The sequence below is a fragment of the Eretmochelys imbricata genome, chromosome 18 (assembly GCF_965152235.1).
Source record: "Eretmochelys imbricata isolate rEreImb1 chromosome 18, rEreImb1.hap1, whole genome shotgun sequence".
Classification (NCBI taxonomy): Eukaryota; Metazoa; Chordata; order Testudines; family Cheloniidae; genus Eretmochelys; species Eretmochelys imbricata.
The window spans coordinates 6543162-6562431 of record NC_135589.1 but is presented as its reverse complement, the minus strand read 5'-3'; the positions used below and the strand labels follow the sequence as shown (position 1 = coordinate 6562431).

At 59.9% G+C, this 19270-nt stretch overlaps 1 protein-coding gene across 6 annotated transcripts in view; it reads left to right on the top strand.

Moving 5' to 3' along the window:
• Positions 1-19054, top strand: part of LOC144276890 (anoctamin-7-like) — a 32501-nt gene extending 13447 nt beyond the window's left edge. For 2 of the 6 annotated variants that reach the window (XM_077837302.1, XM_077837299.1), the window contains 16 exons: positions 319-484; positions 1162-1252; positions 1625-1721; positions 2213-2356; positions 3622-3759; positions 4787-4885; positions 5422-5524; positions 6657-6768; positions 8920-8974; positions 9596-9693; positions 10189-10325; positions 10746-10951; positions 13013-13158; positions 13704-13794; positions 15257-15391; positions 17620-19054. In XM_077837302.1, coding sequence (XP_077693428.1) covers positions 319-484; positions 1162-1252; positions 1625-1721; positions 2213-2356; positions 3622-3759; positions 4787-4885; positions 5422-5524; positions 6657-6768; positions 8920-8974; positions 9596-9693; positions 10189-10325; positions 10746-10951; positions 13013-13158; positions 13704-13794; positions 15257-15391; positions 17620-18105 — 2304 coding nt within the window. In that variant the 3' untranslated portion in view covers positions 18106-19054. Of the gene's footprint in view, positions 1-318; positions 485-1161; positions 1253-1624; positions 1722-2212; positions 2357-3621; positions 3760-4786; positions 4886-5421; positions 5525-6656; positions 6769-8900; positions 8975-9595; positions 9694-10188; positions 10326-10745; positions 10952-13012; positions 13159-13703; positions 13795-15256; positions 15417-17619 lie in introns of all 6 variants that reach the window. The other 4 variants (XM_077837304.1, XM_077837303.1, XM_077837300.1 and 1 more) reach the window with 4 other exon arrangements.
• The last annotated feature ends 216 nt before the right edge of the window (positions 19055-19270 follow it).

The following is a 19270-nucleotide window of genomic DNA, read 5'->3' as shown; positions in this document are numbered from 1 at the left end:
GGGGGGCCTGGGAGGGAGCCGTCCCTCTGGAGCTGGGATGGGGAGGCCTGGGAGGGAGCCGTCCCTCTGGAGCTGGGATGGAGGGGCCTGGGAGGGAGCCGTCCCTCTGGAGCTGGGATGGGGGGGCCTGGGAGGGAGCCGTCCCTCTGGAGCTGGGATCGGGGGTCCGGGGGGGCAGCTGCTGGCTCCAAAGGTCCTGGCTGGTCACTGCAGCCATTCAGCTGGCACTAGGCGGGGGTCCTGGGCACCGCAGAGACCCTGCCCCATCCTTGCTGTGCAGGTGGCCGACCCACCTCCCTCTCTGTTGCCTTGACCCAGGGCCCCTTCGAGACGCCTGAGTGTGAGGTCCCCGATGACGCCCTGAACCCTCGCCAAGTCCTCTACCGCTTCTGGGCCCAGTGGGGTTGCTGGTACCGGTACCAGCCACTGGATCACATCCGCGAGTACTTCGGGGAGAAGATTGCCATCTACTTCGCCTGGCTGGGTGAGAGCCAACCTCCTCCTCCCTTCTGTCCGCCTCTACCCCACCGCCCCCGCCCCCTAGAGCATCCCAGGGGCCAGCTTGGGGCTGGGATGGGGATCACGGGGATTCTTCCTGGAGCCTGCTGGACACACAGAGCCCCGGGGCTTCTCTCTGCCCCCAGCCGGGCTCACCCAGGCTGTGCTGCCTGGTGGCACCGCCCAGGGCTCTCGGGGTCCTGGCCAGCAGAGGCAGACTCCCAGCACCCTGACTGATACGGAAGGGGCCGTGGGGCAGGACCACATGGCAGTTCTCCTGGTTCTTTCCCTTGGTGCTGCCGCTAAGTGCCAGCAGTGCCATGTGGATGCTGCCCTGGTGCCCCGTGCTCCTGCTCCACAGGGGCGTGGGCAGGCGTGGGGTGGAAGAGGGCGAGCGAGGTGCCATGGGGAGCTCTGTGAGTGCCTTAGTCCTGCCTCCAGCCTGCCAGGTGGGGCGGGATTGTTGTCCGCATTTTACAGCTGGGGAAACCGAGGCACAGACGAGGGAGGGACTTGCCCCAAGCCACACAGAGCATCAGCCCCAGGGGTAGAACCCAGGAGTCTTGGTGCCCCACCCTTGATGGAAAGGGGAGGGAGGAGGTCTCCTGTGCCCGGTGTCGCCCTCCTCCAGGGGCTGGTCTCACGTGCCCGTCCCCTCTGCAGGCTTCTACACAGCCTGGCTGCTCCCTGCTGCGGCCGTGGGCACCATGATCTTCCTCGCAGGCCTGTTTGCCATGGGAACCAACACGCCAGCGTGAGTCTGTGGGGCTGGGGTGGGAATGGGACGTGGTGTGTGTGAGGAAGACAGCTGCCATGCTACCCTTCCCCCCTCCCCCAGCCGCCCCCCCTGCCATCCAGCCCTCAGACCCAGGAATTCACAGGCTGCCTCCAGCCACCGTTACTGTTGTGTGCCCCGTGCTGCCTTCTCGCAGGGCTGGTGGGGCAGGGCAGTTGCGGGGGAGGGGGAAGGGGGCTATAGGGGCTACTCCAGCAGCTCCCGTCACTCTCCGCTCCCAGGCCTAGCAAAAGCCATAGGGTCACTGCTGTGAGAAGAAAGAGGGTGGGGGCGAAACAGCGAGGTGCTTTGATATGGATGCTAACCCAGCCCTGTGCTCACTCCCCCCAGGCAGGAGATCTGTGAGAGCGGAGGCCAGTTCCTCATGTGTCCGCTCTGCGAAACGTGTGAGACCTGGAACATCTCGGAGATCTGCCCCATGGCTAAGGTACGGGAAGGCTGCTTGGGGGTTAATGCAGATAGGGCCCAGACCCTGCTGCCCAAGGGGGCCCAGCTCGATGCAGTGAGAAATCCCTACCTTTGGGGTTTTCCCTGCACAGACGCCCACAAAGCCATGTGCTGGAGCTCCCTTCGCTGGCGCTGCTCGGAGCTGTGGGGAGGGGACTGGAGCGCTGACTGCAGGGGAGCCCCTGGCTGCTCCAGTCCCAACATCTCCCAGCAGGAGGCGCTGTAGGAAATGGCACAGTAGTGTCGGCCCCAGGAACTAGCGCCAGCCTGTCCCACTCAAGGTGGGAAAGGTATAGGGGCACCGGCTCAAGGAGAGCATCCAGCTACCCCCACATCAGCAGGAGGCGCTATAGGGAGCAAGGCTAGAGGTGTGAGATGGAGGGGGTGAAGATGTAAATGCATGTGCAGGGGGAAAGGGCTTTTGCGTCTGGTGAAGAGGCCGTGTGGCCCCTCTGTTCTGTGCCCCTGCAGGTCGGGTACCTGTTTGATCACCCCGGGACGGTTTTCTTCAGCGTCTTCATGTCCTTCTGGGCCGTGACCTTCCTGGAGTACTGGAAGAGGAAAAGCGCCACGCTGGCTCACCACTGGGACTGCATGGACTTCCAAGAGGAGGAGGTGGGTTCCCACGACCATCCATCCACCGCGGCTGGCTCTGTCCGTCTGCCGCCAGGCCACCTTGCTGGCCAGGATGGGTGCAAGTGTGTGCATCGGGGATCCTTCTGTCTCCTCCCTGAGGCCAGAGGGGGCTATGGCTGGATACACACCTCCCCCTGCAGGGAACGAGACCTCCTGCCCCAAAGCTCAGGCACAGACCAGTGACGTTTAAGGAGACTCTCTCTCTTCAGGCCTCCAACCACTAACTAGCACCAGTCCCAGACACGGGACCACGGCCGAGCACAGTGATGCACCGACTCCCCCAGCAGTGGCACTGAGTTGGCAGGTGGCACCATTCCTGTATCCCCCTCAATAGCCCACCAGGAGCCCCCACCCTTCTGCTCCCCAGCTGTCCCCTCCCTTGGGTGGAGACCTGCGTCTCTCTCGCTGCTGCCTGGGGTATTTCCAGGCTGTGCAGCCCCCTGCTTACACAGTGCTATTGCCCAGCAAAGCAGGCTGGCAGGTGGCCAGCGTTGGCACTTTGCTTTCTCTCCAGAGGCTGCAAATGGTGCATTGCCTGAAGTTATACAGCACCACCGAGCTCTTCCTCAGCAAGTACATTGGTTCGTATGGTAAAAGCATTACAGGGAAAATCGATTAAACAATAAAGGAACCTGCACACGTGCTAAACAGCTGAGCAGAGATCGCCCCACTCGAACCAGGGCTGTGGCTGGTGGTTAGTTCTTCAACCCCCCTAGGAGGTTCTTCTCGGCTCCCAATTTCTGCACCGCTTATGCTCAGAACTAGCACCCCCGTGAGTGTGAGAGTCACCCCTTTAGCCTCTCTGGAGAGCCCCTGAATAGGGCCTAAGTGGACAAAAGGCCCCCGCGGGGTGATGCGCCGAAAGGAGATCTGTGGAGTAGGAGACTCCTCCTAGAGTTTTCCTAGGGAAGCTACTTCAGCGTGTCTGGCCCCTTGTTTTAACAGTGTCCTCTGAAGCACGAAACCTTCCCAGAGTTTGCATCAGCCCCATTTCCCCCGAAAAGAAGTCACTTGCCCTCCCACAATAGGGCACAAACACCAGCTGTTGTAACGCTGGGAACTCCCATTTAACTCAGCAAGGAGATTGCAGGGTCTGGGCACGCCTGCGGATGCCCAGCTGTCCAGAAGAGTCCAGCAGAGCCTGTTCTCTCCCCAGTGGGGATGCCCTGGGAGGGGGAACCACACCAGTCATGCCAGGTGAATGGGGGCTAAATCCCCCTCTGGCTCCGTTTCCCCTCCTGCAGGAGCGGCCCAGGCCTGAGTTCGCTGCCATGGCCCCATGGATGGAGCAGAACCCCATCACGGGGGTAAAGGAGCCATACTTCCCCAGGCGGGACCGCCTCTCCCGTGTCCTGACGGGCTCCATGGCCATTGTCATCATGGTAAGGAGGAGGACAGGGCCCGGGCTGACATCCCCTGCCTCAGTGAGGTGGAGACGTGCCCGCGCGGGACACTGCCCTGTTCTTTGAACTGGCTGGCTGGGGCTCAAACTCATCTGCCACGGAGCAGGGCGAGGAGAGTGCTGACGGCGATTCCTGTCTCCAGCCCTTTTCCCTCCTCTCCTGCTAGCAGGAGCACAGGCTTCTGGCACCAAACACCGCTCCGCTGCCTCCTAGCTCGGGCCCTGTCCCCAAGCCAGCCTTCCTCTCCACCCGGGACTGAGACCCAGAAAACTCATCTCATGCCAGCCATGGTCGTAGTGAATTTAAACCCCGCTGACCTGGGGAAGCTTAGGCCCAAAGGGCTCCCTATCCTCCTGCCCCAGATTCCCCCCAGCGCAGCGTGCAGGGACCCCGGCGGAGCTGGGAAGCATGGGCAGGTTGCGAGAGAGGCCCCATGACTTGGGCTGGGTGCTGACAGCTTTGATCGTTAACGGGCATGGCAAAGAGAATGGAGATGATTAGAGCAGACAGCGCCTGGATCGGGTGTCACTTCCAGCTTCCCCCAGCAGGGGTCACTCTCCTGAAGCCCCCCGTTAAAGGAGCCCCTGGCGTGGGTGGGAAGGATGGACTGCCCGTCTCCACGGGACATCTGTCCTCCTTCGGCTGCCTGGGGTGGGCTCCTTCCACCAGGAACGTGTCGAAGTGGCCTGGCAGAGTGACAGAGTGTCCCCCAAAGCTGCTCCGAGACCTGCATGGGGGTGCTAACACTCCCCCCCAGAGTGTTCGACACCAGCCCTGGGCCCCAGAGACCCCTCACTTTACCCACCCCCACAAGAGAATCAAGCCCAGGGCAGGCCCGGGCCGGGTGTTGGCAGGTCAGAAGGCTCAGAGCCTGCGCCTCGCTGGCAAAGTGGAGCAGTCCAGCAGGGGGTGCTCACTGCTCCACGTGCCATCCACTCCCCGAGTCCAGCACCGGGCCGCCCACCTCCTGCTGCTTACGCCTGGGCTTCCCCTTGCCCCCTCCCAGCTGTGCGTGGTGATTATCTTCCTGGTCTCCGTGATCATGTACCGGGGCATCGTCAGCGTGATGATGTATCACACGGGCAATGCCATTCTCATGACCCAGGTGAGTCCTGTGCCTTGCGGGGACTCGGAGCCACCCCCTCCCGGACAGCCCTGTGGTCCGGCTGTGCTTGGGGTGCTGTGAGCTCCCAGGGAGCGCTGACGGACCCTGCTTGGACCCAGCGCTGTCAGTCGGCTGCTGGCCACCTAGCTGTGGAGGGCACGTTGGCTGACGGCAGCTCCTAAGGCCGCGAATAGCAGAGCCCCAGCCAGCACTGTGCAGCTGCTGGAGAGGAGCCCACCCGGAAAGTCTATGCCAGGGCTCAGCCGGACCTGGGGCAGGGCTGTGGGGCGAGTGCTCTGCACTGGGACTCAGGAGACCTGGCTCTATTCCCAGCTCTGCCTTGGGGCAGGCCACTGCCCTGCTCTGCACCTCAGTTTCCCCATCTGTAAAATGGGGCTCGTGACACTGACCTCCTTTGTGAAGAGCTTGGGAGCTGGCGCTGGCTAGGAGCCAGGGGTGAGTCGCGACGCGGGAAGCTCCCAGGGCTGGCGAGGCTCCCGGGAGGGAAGCGCGTTGGTTGTCTCGCTGTTTTACAGGCTGGGAACATAGCGAACATCAGCAGCACCCTGGTGAACCTGGTGCTGATCCTCCTCATGAGCCAGGTCTACACCTCCCTGGCGGAGAAGCTCACCCAGTGGGGTGAGTAGGAGAAGCCATTGGCAGCGCTGCCCGGCTGGGGCTCCCCCCGGGCTGCTCCCACTGTCCTGCAGAGACCTCAGCCTAGGCCCAGCCCCGGAGCTCTGTGCGGGGGAGCATGGCTACTCTGGCTTCTGGGGCTTCAAGGGCTGGATGGTGCCACCTCAGGCGAGCTCTGGGGGGCACCCTGCACCTTTGCAAAGGTCTGACACGTCCTGGCCTTGGCCACCTTCTGGGTGCCAGCCGTGCTGTGTGAACGCGGTGGGGGCAGCGTCAGGGCTCGGGGAAAGGCTGTATCGCAGATCCAAGCTCTGCTGAAATAAATATGGTTCCTCCATGCCAGGCCAATTCAGCTACAGAGACCTCGGCCCGTCCCCTGTGTGGGAGGAAGGGACGGGCTCTTTGGGACCCAGCTGGTCACTCCCACCGGGATAAGCCCCGCACCAAGGTCACCAGTGGGCGTATGGAATTTTTGATTGGCTGATGCCCTTTCCACTGGTCTGTGCAGGGCGTTGCTTGGGACCGAAGGTCCTGTGAGTGCCTCTATCCTCTTTACAGCCAGGCCAGCTGAGAGCCCGCGTCATTAGGGGCCCTGCTGGAGAGAGAACCTCATGCAATAGGCGTTCGAGTCCCGCAGCCACCGACTTGTGTAACAGCCCTCCCACCATCGGTCGTCAAGGGGGATTGAAACGGAGACATTCAGCGCCAAAAGCGCCTTTCCCACTTGAGCTAAAGGAGCAGCTCCATAAGCTGGCAGTAGCAGTAGACTCTTACCCTCTTACATGGACCAGTCACTAGAGCGGGACAAACACCCTGACTCCTGTACTGTGGGTTCCATGTGGACGTGTATTGCTCCTGTGCCCGGCTCAGCCCTGATGGCAGAGCTGTGACTAGAAACTGTTGCAGGAATCCTGTAAGGGTCTGAGCCCTGGTCTGTCAGCAGGAGGTGCTGGCGTGAGCTGGGGTTGTCTCAGATGTCGAGTGCAGGGAAGGGGGCATCCTCAGTGGCAGAGGAAGTGACGCTCCCTCCCGTAGTCTCATGCTCGCTGGCCCGGGGAGCTGACTGGCTACCGTGGCCGCTGGGCAGTGCCCATGTGTGACTTCCTGACACTGCCCCCTTGTGTCCCCTCCGCAGAGATGCACCGGACCCAGACCCTGCATGAGGACGCCTTCATCTTCAAAGTCTTCATCTTCCAGTTCGTCAACTTCTACTCCTCTCCCTTCTACGTGGCCTTCTTCAAAGGCAGGTGTGAGACGGTGTGCTGCTCTCGGCTTTGTGGGCAAGGGGCCCGGGTGACAGGGATCACGTGTGAGGCAGGCTGGTCCGGGGCCTCCCTGAGGCAGGGAGAGAGGGGACCGGTGAAGCGGGGAACCGGGCTCCGTGGGCAGAGCTGGAGGCTGCGGCCACTTGAGAGATGTTCTGTCCCTGAGCTGCGCCGCGTTCCACTGCAGTGACACGAATGACGCCAGTAAACGTGCCCAGTGTGTGTGGCACCGCGGAAACTGTGGAGGCACACTCGCATGAGCCGTAAGCGTGTTACATGGTGGCACATGCTCCTGTACATGGCACATGCATGTCGGCATGCCTGACCTATATGGCAGCGTGTGCTGTGCATGGCACACGTTAGCATGCTGGGTGGCCGTATGGTATGTTGCGCTACCCCTAATTCTGTGTCTTCCAAACACCGTTCTGACCCTGGCCATGGAGATAAGTTCTGGGGAGGGGTGGCTGGCTCTTGACACTCCTTCCTAGGGAGGGGAACCCCCTCCCTTGGAGCCACCTGCCAACCCCCAGTTCAATCACATCCTGTGAAGGGAGGGGCTGGATCCAAGGTGCGCAGTGATCAGCCAGGGAGGAATGATGTGGTTACTCTGGAAGGACCAAAACGGCAGCTGTGACTCATCTGTGGAACATCTGGCTGCTTCAGTCATGCCCGGGATCCCCGTGCCATGTGTCTGCCGATGCCCCTGCACAATGGATGCACTGTTCAGCTGTGGGCTTGGAGATTCCTCCCCAAAACCACATGCGGGCGAGGTTTATGAATATGCCATTGAATTTATCACCCCCTCTCGCCCTGCATGAAACTGCTCTGCCCTCTTCCTGTGGGTCCTTGCCCGCGTTGCCAGAATCCCCTATAATTATTAACACATCATAGATTTCATGGGAAGCCCCCTCCCCCCCATCTGAAAGAGGGTCAGATCCCCGAGGGGCTTTGCACAACCAGCCGGCTGGCTGGCTCAGAGACGCTGCTGCCCTGCTCTCCTAGCCGCAGATGAAAGTCTTCGGAGCAGGTGACTTAATGCCGAATTTATGCGTAAAAAATCCCAAACCTCCCACATGTTCTGATTTCCGTCTCCCATCGCTGGAGTGCAGGTGACATTGGTTTTGGAGCTGGGAACTGACAAACCAGAAATCTGACCTACCCCGAATTCAAACCCCCGACCTTGAGCCTGGCCCCCCCAAACAGGGACTGATGCGAAATCTAGGCAGCTGGCAGGAGGATGGCAGGGATTAAATCTACCACCAGGGGGAGCCCTTAGAGCCCCAGTCATGAATGACTCCCCCCCCCACCCCTCGGGGAAGCACATGTGGCATGTCAGAGGCTGCGGGTTAGGTCCCTTCTCCAGTCCCTGGCAGGACTGTCCTGCAGAGCAGGGGTTGGGCTGCGTCTGGGCTGCAGCTGCTGCTTCAGAGAGGAGACAGGGACGGGCACCCACAGCCTCCGTGACGCTTGTTGGTGTACGGGGGGCGGGGGGAGTCTGTGCTGGAAGTGACATGCTGCTGAATGACCCCTTTCTCGAGCCCTTCGGTCCTGCAGGGCTGTAGCACCAGTGGGCCCATTCCTTGCCGGGTGGATCCAGGCTAGGGCTGAGGGAGGCTCCCTGTGGCGACAGGGGTCAGTGCAGGCCGTGGGGGCCAGCCTGAGGGTCAGAGAGAACCGCCGGGTCTGGCTCATGTCCAGCAGACTCCCCGAAGAATCCTTGCCTGCAGCTATCTCACTGCCTTGCAGGGTCGCATCCCTGCCCCCAGCACACCCAGCCCCTGTCCCTCCCCTGCCTCTTCTTTCCTGGGAGGGGCAGCCTGTGCTGGGGGGGCTCTGTCTCTGGGACAGCCTGGGCGAGAGCAAGGCGATGTGGAGCCAGAAAGGGCCGTTGGGCCGCCTGCTCCGCCCTGCGTGGCACAGGCCAGAGGAGGTCCCCCTGGGCTGGGCCCATGCAGTTGTGCTTGGCTAAGGCAGGAAGGCAGCCGGGCTGGCTCCGAAGCCCTGAGGAGACGGAGAGCCCGCCCCCCTCAGCAGTCTGCCCCAGTGGTTAGGCATGGTGAGAAATGTGCCAGTCAATGCCTGCCCTGCCACAGATCAGAGAAACAACCGACCAGGCCTCTCCTGTCCCTGCAGGTTTGTGGGGTACCCTGGGCAGTACGGTACGCTGCTCGGCCTGAGGAACGAGGAGGTGAGTCTTGGGGGCGGGGGACACCACAGGGAGCCTCTTGGAGCCCCAGCTATGGCCAGGACCCCAGGGCGCTAGGTGCTGTACAAACCCAGAACAAAGAGCCTGTCCCCGCTCCAAAGAGCTTTGATGGTTTATCCTTTACCAACCAGACTTCCTGCTCCCTTGGGGTCCCTCCACCCCGTCCTCAGCATGCCCAGCTCTTAGGAGACCCTTTTATGTCCCACCGCAACAGCCTTAGGGACCCTGCTGGGCTTCTCTGATGCTGCCAGGCAGACAATTCTGCCCGGGGCAGATCACTGCACTTGGCAGTGGCCGCTCTCTGAGATGGGATCCAGGCCGAGACGGACCCCGGGGGGTGGGGGCTCCTGTGTTGTGAGTCTGCTGGGGCTGCCCTTGGAGACGCCGTGCAATCCCAGTGCGGACCTGCTCTCGCCTGTGCTGGGAGCATGTGGGGGCTGGACCTCTGGAGGCTCAGGTCTCTCTCCCACAGGGCTGCGTCTGGCTGGGTTGTTCTGCACTGGGGACGTGCAGGCCGAGCCAGCTGCTGAGCTAACCCAGCCCAGCTGAGCTTGCCCTTTGCTCATGGCCTGAGTGACCGTGTGTCTCTCCTGGCTCCTGCAGTGCGGCCCCGGGGGGTGCCTGATCGAATTGGCGCAGCAGCTGTTCATCATCATGGTGGGGAAGCAGATCATCGGCAACATCCAGGAGTTCGTCATCCCGTGAGTGCCCGGCGGAGCCTGGTGATGGGGCAGCAGAAGGAAACCAGCTGGCTTGGTGTTAGGCGGCCGGGAGCTGTTGGGGTTGTGTTGGTCTACACCCCATCCCATAGGGCTGGGAACCTTCAGGGCAGCACAGACAGGAGCCGGGGGGCAGGGGAGCATGCTTGTAAGTGGCCAGAGCATTCGGTGACAGTCAGGAGCCTGCATGCATCTGTCCGTTCAGTGACTGGAAAAGGAGGCCTAGTCTGGATGGCTCAGAAATCCAGTGCGGGTTTCTCCTCTGGCCAGGCTGGGGGGCTCTAGCAGATGGCAGTTTCCACCTGTGATGGTTGCAGGGAAGTCCTGGACAACACCTGTGTGATACAGATTAGGACGCAGCACGTGGCCATATGCCTCACCCCCTCTGGCTGGTGTAAAAGCAGCCTCCACCCTCCACACACACACGCCTAGAGCCAGCCCATGGATTCTCCCCTGTCCCTCTTCCCCCCTCCACAGCAAGCTGAAGGCCTGGCAGCAGAAGCGCAAGCTGGCCAGGGTGCGGGGCACGCAGATCAGCCAGGAGCCCCCGCGATGGGAAGAGGACTACGAGCTGATCGAGTGCGAGGGGCTCTTTGACGAATACCTGGAAATGGGTGAGCAAGGGGTGCAGCCAGCCGGGTTAGGAGACGCGCTGGCCGCTGGTGCCCAGCGACTCTGGCTCGGCCTGCGTGGAAATCCCAGACCGCAGGTCGCTGGAGCTTCAGCCTTAATGCGGGGAGCTGTATACCCAGCCCCGCGGCTGGAGGGAGAGCCAGGGCCAGGCCTGAAAGGTGTTTGATTTATAACTAAAAGCTATTCATTCTATAGAGAGCGCTTGCTGGGGGAGCTCCCAGCCATTTGCAGCAGGGGGCGCTGTAGGGAGTGGGGCAGAAGTGCTGGCTGTGGAGAGGTGCGCCCAGGTACTCCAGTCCCAGCCTCTCCCAGCAGGAGGCGCTTCATGGGATCCTTCTGGCGATGGGGGAGCAGACCCTGGCTGAGCAGCCACCACACTCCTTGCTCCCTTGGGCTTGCAGTGCTGCAGTTCGGGTTCATCACGATCTTCGTGGCTGCCTTCCCGCTGGCCCCGCTCTTTGCCCTGCTAAATAACTGGGTGGAGATCCGTCTGGACGCCCAGAAGTTTGTGTGCGAGTACCGGCGCCCGGTGGCCTACCGCACCCAGGACATCGGGGTCTGGTTCCTCATCCTGGAGGTCCTGGCTCAGATCTCCGTCGTCGTCAACGTGAGTGCAGAGTCGGCTCCTCGGAGGCCGTTCCCAGCCACAGCATCCCCAGGCCAGGCACTGAGCACGCCTGGAACAATCCAATGCCCTGTCCTCTCCCGACTCATCCTGCCTGTTCCATGCCCTGCTGGCTCCCTGCCTACATTCCCACTGCCCCCCTGCTTGGAGCAGCCTCCTGCTGCTTCCCTGGCACCCTCCTTCCTCCATCTTGCCCAGCTGCCTCTGCTGGCTGCCTGCCCCTGGCCTGTCCCTGGCAGGAGCTGTGTGGGGTGGGCGCCACCCACACAGGGCCCTTCGTACACTAATCACCCGCGAGTGTTACTGACACAGCACAAGGACTCTGCAGGGGCCCCAGAGCACTGGACAAAGCCCAGCTGCTAAAGGAGCGGTGCCCCCGGTGAAGGTGAGGGTGGATTGTGCCTTGTCTGCCTTGGGGATGGGATCTGAAGACAGAAGTCTACCAGAGCAGGGTACCATGCGCCCCAGCTTTCCCTGCCCTTGGTGCTTCTCTAGGGGCCTGGGGTCGGAGGTGTGCCCTGTGGCACCCATCCAGGCTCCCACATGACTCCCTGCGGCTCCCAATCCCCTTCTCTGATCTCTGCCACCTGACACCCTCCAGCTGGTCTTAGGTGACTTGAGAGACAATGTTCTTTGACAGGGTAACAAGCTTTGTTGGTGGGGGGAAGCGGTAGATGTGGTGTAGGTCGACTTTAGTTCGGCTTTTGATACTGTCTCATGTGACCGTCTCATAAACAAACTAGAGTAATATTGCCTACGTGAAGCTACTATAAAGTGGGCGCATAACTGGTTGCAAAACTGTTCCCAGAGAGTAGTTGTCAGTGGTTCACAATCATGCCGGAAGGGCCTAACGAGTGGGATCCCTCAGGGATCGGTTCTGGGTCTCGTTCTGTTCAATATCTTCATCAATGATTTAGATAATGGCACAGAGAGGGCACTTACAAAGTTTGTGGACAATACCAAGCTGGGAGGAGTTGCGAGTGCTTTGGAGGATAGGATTAAAATTCAAAATGATCTGGACAAATGGTCTGAAGAAAATAGGATGAAATTCAATGAGGACAAACGCAAAGTACTCCACTTAGGAAGGAACAATCAGTTGCACACACACAACGGGAAATGACGGCCTAGGAGGGAGTGCTGCGGAAAGGGATCTGGGGGTCAGAGTGGATCACAAGCTAAATATGAGTCAACAGTGTAACGCTGTTGCAAAAAAAGCAAATGTCATTCTGGGATGTATAAGCCGGAATACTGTAAGTGAGACACGAGAATTCATTCTTCCACTCTACTCCGTGTTTATATGGCCTCAACTGGAGTATTGTGTCCAATTCTGAGTGCCACATTTCAGGAAAGATGTGGACAGATTGGAGAAAGTCCAGAGAAGAACTACATAAATGATTAAAGGTCTAGAAAACATGACCAATGAGGGAAGATTGAAAAAACTTGGTTTGTTTAGTCTGGAGAAGAGAAGACTGAGAGGGGACATGAGAACAGTTTTCAAGCACATAAAAGGTTGTTACAATGAGGAGGGTGATAAATTGTTCTCGTTAACCTCTGAGGACAGGACAAGAGGCAACGGGCTTAAATTGTAGCAAGGGAGGTTCAGATCAGACGTGAGGAAAAACTCCCGCAGTGTCAGGGCAGTTACGCACTGGAACGAGTTACCGCAGGAATCTCGGTCAGTGGCGGTTTTAAAGAGCAGGTTAGACAAAAACCTGCCAGGACTGGTCTAGACGATACTTAGTCCTGCCTCAGGTCAGGAGACTGGGCTAGATGGTCTCTCGAGGTCCCTTCCAGGTCGCCATCTCTATATGGTCCCTGAAACCCTGCACTGACTTGGCTGCTCTCCTCCCCCTGCCAGCCCCGTTCCTCTCCTTCACTGCTCCCAGCAGGGCAGCCTGTGGCCCAAGCCTTCAACCCGCCCTGTGGCAGCCCCATGTGCCCCACGGTGGGGAACCCTGGCTCAGCTGTTCTCACTCCTGCGGAGGGGGAACCGGGGGACGTCCCGGATGACTCGCCATTGACCCCCGTCCTTCGCGCACTCAGGCCTTCCTCATCGCCTTCACCTCGGACTTCCTGCCCCGGCTCCTCTACCAGTACGAGCACGAGAGCCAGTTGCAGGGCTACGTCAACTTCACCTTGGCCTACTCCCCCCCGTGCTACGTGGCCACCGGCAACCACACCCTGTGCAGGTGCCCGGCACGGGGAGGTGGTGGGAGGGGCAATGGGGAAAGGGGAGGGACAGCACAGGGGGTTGGGGAGTGGGTGAGGGGGGAGGGTGATGGGGAGCTGCAGTTAAGACCCTTCTCTCCCCAGCTGAGCAGAACCAAGGCCATTTTCAGAGGCTTCCCTGGGGCTGGGCCTGGAGCCGTTCACCACCGGGTCACTGGGTGCAATGAAACTGGGGCTGGTAGCAGGGGCAGTGGTTCAGGGGCTTGTATAGATGAGGTTGGTGGGTCTCCATCCAGTTGCCAAAGGGCAGCTGCCAGGAAGGCTCTGCCCGCCCTTGGCACCGGCTGGCCACTCACTGGCAGGTCAGCAGGGACCCTGGGCTGACTGGGCCGTGGGACCTGACCTCCCAGCTTGTTCCCTGGGGGGCTCTAGTTTGGGGGGGGTTGGAATGTGGGAGCTGCCAGGGCTATCAGTCAAGTAACCTTTCCTCGCCCCACCCACCAAGGTGAGGCTCACGAGCGGGGGACTGAGCCAGCCCCCCCTAAGCTGCTGCCCCTCCGTCCAGGTACAAAGCCTTCCGGGATGCCAATGGGAACTACACCCTCTTCTACTGGAAGCTGCTGGCCATCCGCCTGGGCTTCATCATCGCTTTCGAGGTGAGCCTCGGCCAGCACCGTGCAGGCGTGGGCTCGGCGGTCCTCCCACCGGCCCCCTGTGCTGCTCAGAGCCCCTGCCAGCCCTGCTGGACCCAGGCCAGGCCGGGCAGCTGAGAGCAAGGCGGGGAGAGGCAGGGCTGCCCCTTCTTCTCTGCTGGGTCGCTTTAGGGTCCTGGACCATGCCCATCACCTTGGCTTATTTCTTTCCAAGTGGATCAGAAGCCTCCGGGGGGCGAGGGTGGGGGTTGCACTGAAGGGCAGAGGAACCAGTCTGGGCACACAAACCTCACCCCGAGACCCCAGCTTGAACCAGACCTGAGCTGTGGATCCTTTCCAAGGACCAGAAAAGGTCTTTCCTGCCCCATTCCAACTATTTGGCATTTTCACCTGACTTTCCACCCTCCCTGGCTCACTCCAGAGGCGCCGGGAACATGCCAGTGAGGCCGGCTGTACAGCGCCCCCATCTGAAGGACTTTCATGACTGTCCATGACACACTTGGACGACGAATCGGTGCTGCGTATCCAAGGCCAGCTGGAGCAGAGGCTCTCGGACTCTGGCGAGAGGCCTCGTTATTGTTATGTGTGTGATCGTAGCATTAGGATCCGACAGACGCTCCCTGCCCCTGGCGGTTTGATATGAAGCTCCCAGGTCTGGGAATGCAGAGTTTTGGTTTGAGGGTAAACCTGGAGGTGTTGAAGGTGCCCAGACGTCGACTGGGGGTGATTCTGACCTGGGCTGGGCCAGGAGCTAGGGAATCAAAGGGAGGGGCTGGACGGTGCCCAGTGTGGCCTGAAAGGCAGGGCTGGGACCAGACCACATTCAGCACCCTGCCTGCTGCTTAAAACAGGTTTCAGAGTAGCAGCCGTGTTAGTCTGTATTCACAAAAAGAACAGGAGGACTTGTGGCACTTAGAGACTAACAAATTTATTTGAGCATAAGCTTTCGTGAGCTACAGCTCACTTCATCGGATGCATTCAGTGGAAAATACAGTGGGGAGATTTATATACATAGAGAACATGAAACAACGGGTGTTACCATAAAACAGTCTCAGTGAATAGGCCAGTGGCTTGCAGCCTGTGGGCTGGAGGCGAGCGGCTGCTCTCTGTGGGGCTGGGTGGATGGCCCTCCTTTGCTGTAGGGCTGTGATCTGCATAGCTGTCAGGGCCCCTGGACTCTAGTACCTGAGCCCCACACGGTTGTCAATGTGTCTGTCCTCATGACTCCCTGATGCCCCACAAGGCTAAGTGCCAAGTTCAGGCCCTAACCACTGGGCCAGCCTTCCCCTCTGGCCAGGACTAACAGTAGAGGGCGATTGCGAATAGAGCCTCTCTGAACCTTGTCCTTTCTTCTTGTTTTCCATGTGGCTTTATCCTCCCTGCCTCTCTCTTTGTCCATCTGTCCCTGCTTCTCATTTTCTGTCCGTTTGTCCTCGCCTCCCCTCTCCTCCCCCCGCCCCACCAGCACATTGTCTTTTTCTTCCTGCGCCTCATCGACTGGCTGGTGCCCGATGTCCCGGGGTCGCTGGAGCTGACGATCAAGCGAGAGCGCTACTTAGCCAAGCAGGCGCTGGCCGATAACCAGGAGGTGCTGCTGACAGTGAGTCGCGAGTCAGCTTCGCCAGGTCAGTGTGCGAGGAGCCGGCGGGCGCGTGTCTGTCCTTGTCCCTCTGTGAAACAGACGCGGGCTAGCGAGTGACTAACAGGAGACCCGCGGAGTGGGAGGGAGCGGGGACAGTTGAGGTCTGGGCCCGCGCGTGGAATCGCTCTGCTTCTCGCTACCTCACTGCCCTCTGCCAGCTCTTTGCCACCGGCTCTCTGCGATGGCGCATCAGGAGAGGCTGAGTTTTCTTCTGCGCTAACTTAGCGAAGTGAGGAACTCGGAGCTCTGGCTCCTGCCGGGCGCAGCATGGACAAGTGTGAGATTCCACACGCACAGCTCTGCCGGTGCACTTCAGTGCCCATCTGTCCAGTCCGGTTCCCCCCAGCTCCGCTGTTACCCCACAACCCTCATCTGCATCAGCTCCCCAGCTCTTCCAGCCCAGGCCTCGTGAGCACCAGGGTCTGCTCCGCACTCTTGCAGGGGTTTTGTGATACGGACAAACGTCTGCCAGGGTCAAGCAGAAGCTGCCAAGCTCGTATCACCTTTGGGACCCCAGATCTCTGAGTGCAGTGGGCTCCTGCACTAGCCCTCCGGGCACCAGCTGATCCCTGGGATAGAGCTCGCCACTTCCTGTCACAAAGCGGGTGGAGCTGATTGGTCGCTTCAGGACTCGGCAGTCAGGAACAGTTGGCCTCAGTGCCAGATCCTGCAAAGCGGGTATCTGCTGGGGCTGTGCACTAGGCCTGCTGGTACCTCAAGGTCTGTGGGCCAGATACCTACCAGTGAACTTCAATTCATGGGTTACACCACCTCCTGATGTGTGTCTGGCCCACTCTGCCACTAGGAGGCAGATTTGGTTCTGCCAGCTGGCTCATTTCCATCACTTCCCCTCAACTCCAGAATCCTCTTCGGGGAACACAAACTCCGATCCTGGATTTCCCTGCACCTGTAACGGCGCGGGGGTGGAGGGCTTAGCCAGTGGGATCTGCAGTTAGGGCAGGCCAGGTGACTAACCCGGACTGGATCTCTCTGCTCACCTGGGATGGGCTCTGGGGGCAGTCTGGGCTAGGATCCAGCACCCCGTAAGACAGACTCTGGGAACAGCTCCTGCTGCTGTTTCTCGATTGTTGTTGCTTGCTGTGGTGTGTGTTTGTGTTTGTGCAATACACACCCATGGTGCTCACCTTTCCCTGGCTCACTCCTGACAGCCCAAATGTTCCCTGGCCCATCCCCACACCCTCCTGGTGGGCCCCATCAGCAGCATTCGCCTGCTGGGTCACTGTGGGCAGAGTGGGTTTGGCAATGTCGCCGTCTGAATGCTAAAGGGGGCTGTGTGCCAGGGTGGGGAACTGCCCCCCCCCACTCCCAGGGCCCCCCCGCAGGGGTTGCTCCTCTCTTTTCATTCCCATTTTGGTCTGATTATTAGGGTAGTGTTGCTGCCCCCGAATGAACAGGATGGTGCGTGAGAAACACGGAGAAGCGGGGTCCGACCCTGGGGGGGCCGATTGAGACACATGGGGTGGGAGTTTCCAGAACGCTTCGCATTGCACTGTAGTTTTTTGGGGGGGGCAACACCCCCGTGTCCCCTCAACTCTGCCCATTGGCTCAGGGCTTCTGCCCCATGGGGAGCACCGGGGCTCGGGGCTCCAGAATTCAGCCCTGCTGCACCTGGCTTCAGCCCCTCAGGGGGCACCGGGGATCAGAGCTTCAACCCCGCAGCTCCTGGCTTCAGCTCTGCGGGAGGTGCTGGGGCTCAGGCTCTGGGTTTTAGCTGCAAGGCCCCGCGGTGTATGAGACACTTTCATAGAGCTGAGCTCTTCATGTGTGAGCTGTGGAACTCATTGCCACAGGGGAGCTGGAGGCCAGAGAGGAGCGGGCACTTGGGTGTATCACTGCAGCACTCGTGGGTTTACATCAGCTGGAGGAAGAGTGCAGTTCTGCAGGGGGGAAATGCCACCCCCACCCAGACACAGCCCCGGTTAGCTCCTTGAGACCTCCCTGGTCTGTGTCCCCCCCAGAGCTGGAATGAGGCACCAGCACCGCATTTTACCCTTTTTATTTTATTGCCCCCTTACCCCCAATCTAGCCACCCCCTATAGTTACAGTGCTACTGTGTGGATCCAATCCTGCAACGCAAGGGGCCTCCCCACCCCTCGCTTGCAGGATCGGGCCCAGAGCCAAGACCATTGGTTGAATTCTAACCATGCCGTTCCCTCTCCACCCAGTGCAGCAAGCAGCCTTTCATCCAGCAGCATGAGCTAGCCGCGCCGGCGGGGAGCAGCTCCCGGGGGCTTGACAGATGGGAAGGCAGAGCTGGCCTGGACCAGGGACCCTCCACACTTGATCAGGTGACTTGCCACTGGCAGGGTCCACGGAGCTGTGCAGAGGGGCCAGCAAGGCAGCAGTGGCCCATCAATGCCCCACGGATGACCTTTGACCTCCAGAGTGCCAGGACGAGGCTCGACGAACTCGGAGACATGTGCCTGGCCTGGGTGTCACTAATGAGGCAGCTGGCCTGTGTGGAGTATCCCAAGTCCGGAGGAGGAACCTGGAGCTGGGTGCCGGTGTGCTCCTGGCTGAGTTGGCCCAGTGGGCCGCTCGCTCGCCCCCAGCCTGCGAACGCTTTGCTGCCTCCAAGACGGGTGGTGATGGGTCCAAAGCTGGTCACGCTCCAAGGAAATCAGCAGCAGGGGCCCCATGCGTCCGGCTGACTCTGACCCATGCCGCGGACCCTCCGAATCGCTGTGAGTGGGGCTGGCTGTAAGGCCAAGGTCACCCCATTCAGAGGCGAGCCGCTCCGGGACACAGAGCAGCAGCTGGAAGGGTGCAAATGCTTCAATGCAAATGCCCCAGGAAGGAGCAGTGAGACATCCCCCCGCTCTGCCCTGTTGTTCATCCCCCCGATGCACACAGTGGCTCTGAGCCCTAGTGGGCCCATAGCCCAAGTTGCTGGTGCAATTTACGGCTCCTTTCACGGCTGCACGGAGGTACCAGTAGAGACAGAGACACTGTGCCAACTTTTCCCTTCCTCCCAAGGCTTTTGGTGGAGTTAGTCTGCCAGCCCCAGCTCACTTACCTTCTGGGCCAAGATCGTCCAGAGAAGTTTGGTAGCAGCTCCAGCGGGCTGGGCTGGCCTTCTCCGGGCCGTGGCTGCAAGGGCTGTGAGGAGGGCAGGAGAGGCTGGGGGCAGCCAATAGATGCCAGCAGCCAGTGATACACCCAGGCCTCTGTGACTGTCACGTCCTGTCCCCAGGTCAGAACCGGGCTGTCAATTTCTCACACGTAGAATGTTTGTGGATTGACCCCGCGCCAGGGATGTAGTGATGAGCACAGGTCCTTACCAAACTGGGCTAGGGTTCTGACTCAGTTCACAACAGAGGACACAATAAATTAGACCCCCCCAAGGAGCACGCACCTTGTTATAACTAAAGAGCACAAAGCTCCATAAAGACCCAAGGCTTTCAGGCCCTAAGGTAGCACACTTACACCTAACAACTCGGATGCAATAACGAGATGAATGGGAAATGGAAGCACCTCAGAAGCCCTGAATCAGGAGCCCAAAGAACCTGAAATGTCATGTTTCAGAGTAACAGCCGTGTTAGTCTGTATTCACAAAAAGAAAAGGAGGACTTGTGGCACCTTAGAGACTAACCAATTTATTTGAGCACAAGCTTTCGTGAGCTACAGCTCACTTCATCGGATGCATACTGTGGAAACTGCAGAAGACATTATATACATAGAGACCATGAAACAATACCCCCTCCCATCCCACTCTCCTGCTGGTAATAGCTTATCTAAAGTGTCACATTGTAAGGAGAGTGATCACTTTAGATAAGCTATTACCAGCAGGAGAGTGGGGTGGGAGGAGGTATTGTT